The following is a 5,931-nucleotide window of genomic DNA, read 5'->3' on the forward strand; positions in this document are numbered from 1 at the left end:
CCTGAGCACCCCCCTCCAGATATCCCCTCACCTCCTCTCACCGATGCAAAGGATACACAGGACCCCTGGCAGATGCAATGCCACCCAGTGGGGAGGAGGAGAGATCAGGCCGTCTCTAGACGGCCCTTCCTTGCAGTTCCTATGAGTCTATGTGTATGAACGCTGAACCAGAACATTCTATGGCAGGAGTGATCGAAAACACAGATGGGCAAGAAAAGCAGAACTGCTTTGAAAACCTGGCAGTGAGTCACAGGGAACAGCGCCGCTCCAGCAGTGGGAAAGAGCCAGAGCGCTGCTTCTAAGGGCAGCATGTAGGAGAGAAGCCAAAGGGATTGCTGAGAAACCCCCCAGGGTACCTCTTGTCTCAGCAGCACAAAGAGGAGTTTATTTTCAAAGACAGCGGAAGCAAGCTAAAAAAAGGGCTTGACATTGAAATGCAAACAAGAGGACCCAGAGCAGGGCAATGCTGTGTCTTAGAGGCCCAGGAGGGAGCCACGGGCTGAGCAGGGCAGTGCTGTGTCTTAGAGGCCCAGGAGGGCGCCACGGGCTGAGCAGGACAATGCTGTGTCTTAGAGGCCCAGGAGGGCGCCACGGGCTGAGCAGGGCAGTGCTGTGTCTTAGAGGCCCAGGAGGGCGCCACGGGCTGAGCAGGGCAGTGCTGTGTCTTAGAGGCCCAGGAGGGAGCCACGGGCTGAGCAGGGCAATGCTGTGTCTTAGAGGCCCAGGAGGGAGCCACGGGCTGCCCTAAAGCTGCAGGCCTGGCAGAGCACAGCTGCCTCCCTGAGCAAAGAAGAAGTGGCTTGTGACTCTGGCCCCAGGTCACCAAAGGGTCCAGAGAGTTCGCAGGTGGAGCTAAGATTTCCAAAGACCTCAAAATCTGGGCTTCAGTCAAGACCTCCACAGCAAAGTCTTCAGAACAATCTCAGTAAAGCAGAACCATCACCAGAAGGGGACAAAATCGCAGTTGGAGTCTAGAAGGGAGGACTCAGAAGGGAGCCCGTCCAGGAGCCTGATGTGGGCGGCTAGATGATGGTCCGGGTTGTGGAGACCCAGACATTCATTCAAGTCAGTGTGTCGGCTGCCGTCTCTGAGCCTGACACTGTTGTTCCCAACTCTGCCAGTCAAGAGACTTGGTTGCTATGCAACACACACAATTCCCTAGTTTTCTAAGAGGGAGATTAAGTTTCTAAAAGGGCATCAACTCATAATTTTTCCTGTTCGCATTAGCATTCCAGTTCATCCACACTTTTGAACTTCAGATTCTTCTTGGTTTTTCTTTGTCGGCCACGAGTAAACTGGGATGTCTTTTTATAAACACAACACATTCCCCTGCAGTGAGGGGGCAGTTGAACCAGCACAGGTGGTAACACTATATGGATGGGAACAAGGGTCGCAGGACTCATCCTTTCACAAAGAATGGTAAATACCTTTCTTTCCAAAAGGAGGATAAAATGTTTCCACAATGCCCAGGATGACATGAGGATTTGGAAACACGATTCTTCTCATGCCGTCTGTGGCCCTGACTTGTGGAGCCCTGGTGGTGTCGTGGTTACACACTGGGCTGCCATCCGCATGGTCAGCAGTTCGAAACCACCAGCAGCTCCAAGGGAGAAAGGCTGGGCTTTCTACTCCCGTCAATAGTGACAGTCTCGGACACCCACAGGGAGTCACTGTGAGCCAACAGTTTGAGTGAGTGAGTGAGTGAGTGAGTGTGTGGCCCAGGACTTACTTCTCTAAACCTGTTTCTTAACATCAACACCTCCTCTTTATGTCATCGGGCAAATCATGTCACCTACCTAGAGGCAGGCTGCCACATTAGTGAAACAGGGGCACATGCCTAAGAAAGGTCAGCCTCCAGGGCTGTCTCTGCCACTGAAGCTCAAACACCCACTGCCTTTTCAATAGTCATGTGCAAACAGGGTGCCAGTTCACATGCTGGTCTTCTCCGAGCCCCTGTAGTTGTCACTGAACCATCTGGTCACTCTGAGAGGGCTTCCTACGTGCCAGAAGCTAATTAATTCAAGATGCCCTCCTGGTCTTGCCTCTTGACTAGAGAAAAAAAGAAGAGTGGGCGTCGAGAGCAGACACGCGCTATAGCACATGTTGTTATTAAGCTCAGTCCCAAGCTGAACAAGAACCGAGAGAGCAGCAGACTGATCCATGGTCTAGCTTCAACAACCCGGGGACGATGGCCAGTCGTCCTTCTCCCCAACAGGCACAGACCCCTTACACTCCACTCACACTCACATATTTTAATCAAACCCCAGACATTTCATTGATATGTATTTCAGGAGAAATCGTTTCAAAATAAGGAGTCTTTTAAAAATAAATGTGACTATACTTATCGTTTTCATACCTAAAATATTCACAATGATTTATCCCTTTAAATTGATGTGTTCACATCCTCAAGAAGTGGCCAGTTTTCTTGGGGAATGGGCAGTGAGCGGTGAATGAGCACGTCAGTCAGCAGACAACAGCTAAAGCAAAGGCCCTGCTTTCTCCAAACAATGGCAACGGACAAGGAACCCTGGTGGTGCTGTGGGGGTTTGGTAATGAAGGTCAGTGGTTCAAACCCGCCAGCTCCTCCATGGGAGAAAGATGAGGCTGCTCCTGTAAAGAGTCCCAGTCCCAGAAACCTTACACAGGGTCTCTACAAGTCAGATTCGACTTGATGGCAACAGCCCAGATTGCCAAGCTTGTAACTAGCAGAAGAGGATCAGTTCGGTACTTCTGGTGATGCAACGTGTTGGCAGTTCAAACCCACCAGCTGCTTTGCAGGAGGAAGACAAGGCAGTGTGGGAAACCCTAAGAAGCTGTATTCTGTCCTGTAGGGTCACGATGAGTCAAACTCGAGTGGGTAGCAGCGGGCTATGGAGAGGTGGGGAGGAATAATACCAATGATACGATTATTAATAGCGAAAGTGGACAGTTCAGAAGGGGCCCTGTGCCCAGTATTTCATGTGCCTGATCGAATCAAACCCTCACACCTTCTGTGTAGAGAAGGGTGAGCAGCCTGAGACCTCATAGGGTGTGGCGGTGCTGGGGTGGATGCCAGTCTGGGCCACCCGGGTGGAACTTTACGTATCTGGAGTAAGAAGTCCGAGCTGCTCCTCAATCCCCTTCCCGAGGCCTACCTAATGTATCCCATGGGTCCAGGGGCCAGGTCATGGGCGTCTGCTTCTGCTTTCTCTTGCTTTTCTCCCCATGGTCCCTCAAAGCAGTATGGGATCATCTACGAGCTGTGCCGCGGGGGAACAATAGGTGCCCTTCTTCAACCAACTTGAGAGAGCCCAGGCAAGAGGCCAGCACTCACCAAACTGGCCGTCCAGTGTCACATATAACTCGATGACACTGTAGGCGATGGTGGTGGAAGCGGGGATCTCCAGCACCACGTTGGAATCCTGGACCAAGTTCCCATCCTCCTTCGCTAACACCTGTGGGAGAGAAGACTCTTTTGTACCAGGACACAGGTCACCAGCCTGTCTAGACTCCACCATGGGGCCAGCCTCATGCCTGGCACACAGGTGCTCAGACAATGTCCACAGAGCCAAGTGGGGAAGAGGAGCCCGAAGGCAGAGGCTAGGACTTAAGTCTTGTTAGCATCAGACTCACCACAAATTCCAAAAAGTGTTGACCAAAAACGCTGGTCCCCAAACTCAAGGCAGAGGGGACACAGTGAGGTTGGTGGTGCCGAGTAAAGAAGGCACGCCAGATTGCTCCCCAGTCTCCCCCACCCAGGCCCTGGAGCCCACTTGGGAGTCTGAAGGAGATTCTAAACAAAAGCAAAGCCGGAGGAGGAAAGCCAGTGGAGCCAGAACCCCCAAGCTCCTCATTCCGATGGGCTCGCCTGGTGGTACACAAAAGAAGAGTGGGGTCACTGGAGGGGGAAGAGTAGGATGAGGGAAGGATGACCAAAAAAGTAGGTCCCCATCCCCTTACAAAAGGGTCTCGGGGAGGAGACGAGCCAGTCAGGGTGCAAGGTAGCAACGATGAAACATACAACTTTCCTCTAGTTCCTAAATGCTTCCTCCTTCTCCACTATCATGATCCCAATTCTACCTTACAATTTGACTAGATCAGAAGATGGACACTGGTACAGATAGGAACTGGAAACACAGGGAATCCAGGGTGGATGATCCCTTCAGGACCAGTGGTGTGAGTAGCAATACTGGGAGAGTGGAGGGAGGGTGGGTTGGAAAGGGGGAACCGATTACAAGTATCTACATACAACCTCCTCCCAGGGGGACAGACAACAGAAAAGTGGGTGAAGGGAGACGTCGGACAGTACAAGATATGACAAAATAATAATTTGTAAATTATCAAAGTGATTATCAAATTATCATGAGGGAGGGGAAAAATGAGGAGCTGATGCTAGGGGCTTGGGTAGAGAGTGGATGTTTTGAGAATGATGAGGGCAATGAATGTACAAATGTGCTTTACACAATTGGTGTATGTATGGATTGTGATAAGAGTTATATGAGCCCCTAATAAACCGATTCAAAAAAAATTTTTAATTAAAAAAAAAAAGATTAGGTCCCCAAATGAATCCCTGCAGAGAGTCACAACTAGGATCCCTCCCCCACAATTCCCTAGGGAGGGAAAGATGAAAGGCTCTATTGGTTGACCCAAGATCACAGAGCTTTTTTTTTTTTTGGCAACTTGACCTTGGTCAGAGTGTGATGCTTAGGGGTCAAGAGCTAAGCACCCAGCCGCCTGGCAGATCCGTATATTCTAGGACTTCCGTGGGTGGAGAAAGTGGGCCGAAGCAGCAGCAGGACCCCATCAGGCACCTCCCTGTCACTGCTGCCCAGTCGGCCTGGCCAGGCCTCCCCAGGGAGAATCCTAGTTCCACACCTGTTTTCCCTCCACTCCTTCCAAATACAAGAGGGTAGCTTCAAAAAGTTCGTGGGAAAATTCCATGATCTTTTCATTCCATTTTCCCATGAACTTGCAGACACTCCCTCTTATAATTCTCCTAAGTCTTCTAGAAAACAGTCAACAGCTAACCCCAAGACTTCAGAATAAACCCCTAAAGCCATTACCCTGAGATCATCTTGAACTTGAAACCAAAACTACCCCCTGGGGTCGTCTTGAGATCCAGCAACAGCTCAGTGTAAGAAGTACAGAATGTCTGCCTTCCTTCAGGTTGGTGGTTTTTCAAGATCTGGCGACACGGGATCAGTGAACGGCAGCAACGCAAAAGATCAAACAGGAAAGTTGGGGGGCTGTGTGTTTCCGCCCAGAGGGAAAGGACAGTTGGAAGAGGAAGGCAAAAGGCAGCAGAACTAGAAGAATATAGTTAATATGGAATTGTACATGTAGAACATGTGGAGTCGGTGTATTGGGCTATGTATAGTCACAACAAAACAAACAAAATATATATACATAAAGTTTTACCTCAAGAAACACCAGGCACCATGGCAAACTGGAGGGAAAGTTTGCGCTGATGACCACTGAAACCCAATTCTAGCTCATGGGGCAGCTTGGGAAGATGATCTCTAACTTAATCCAGATATGTCCATTGATAGATAAACTGATTTTTCCTGACCCTAACTCGATGCGAGCTGGGCAGTGAATAAGGAAGACCACAGAAGGACCGGTGTGTCTGGATCCTGATGTTGGCAATGAACACTGAGAGGACGCTGGCGGCCAGAGAACGCATCCGTCCGTACTGGAGCCAGATGCACAGCCGGAGGGCGCCTATGCAGGGAGGACAGCCGGCTTTGTCCCGCGTACTTTGGACGTGCTAACAGGAGAGACCAGTCCCTGGAAAAGGCCACCGTACTTGGTAAAGTAGAGGTTCTTTGAAAAAGAGGAGCCTCTGGACAAGATGGATTGACACACGGTTGCAAACAATGGGTTGTCACATAACAATTGTGAGGCTGGTGCAAGACCGGGCAGTGTTTCATTCTGCTGTGGGGGTAGGGGGTG

The 5,931-nt window shown here is 50.4% G+C and overlaps 1 protein-coding gene across 2 annotated transcripts in view; it reads right to left on the reverse strand.

Moving 5' to 3' along the window:
- The window catches only part of GSDME (gasdermin E), a 99,205-nt gene that overhangs the window by 49,042 nt on the left and 44,232 nt on the right, over positions 1–5,931 (reverse strand). For both annotated transcript variants that reach the window (XM_045288803.1, XM_045288802.1), the window contains exon 5: positions 3,314–3,434. In XM_045288803.1, coding sequence (XP_045144738.1) covers positions 3,314–3,434 — 121 coding nt within the window. The remainder of the gene's footprint in view (positions 1–3,313; positions 3,435–5,931) is intronic.

The sequence above is a fragment of the Echinops telfairi genome, unplaced genomic scaffold (assembly GCF_000313985.2).
Source record: "Echinops telfairi isolate 266 unplaced genomic scaffold, ASM31398v2 ScPeMD7_23;HRSCAF=83, whole genome shotgun sequence".
Taxonomy (NCBI): Eukaryota; Metazoa; Chordata; class Mammalia; order Afrosoricida; family Tenrecidae; genus Echinops; species Echinops telfairi.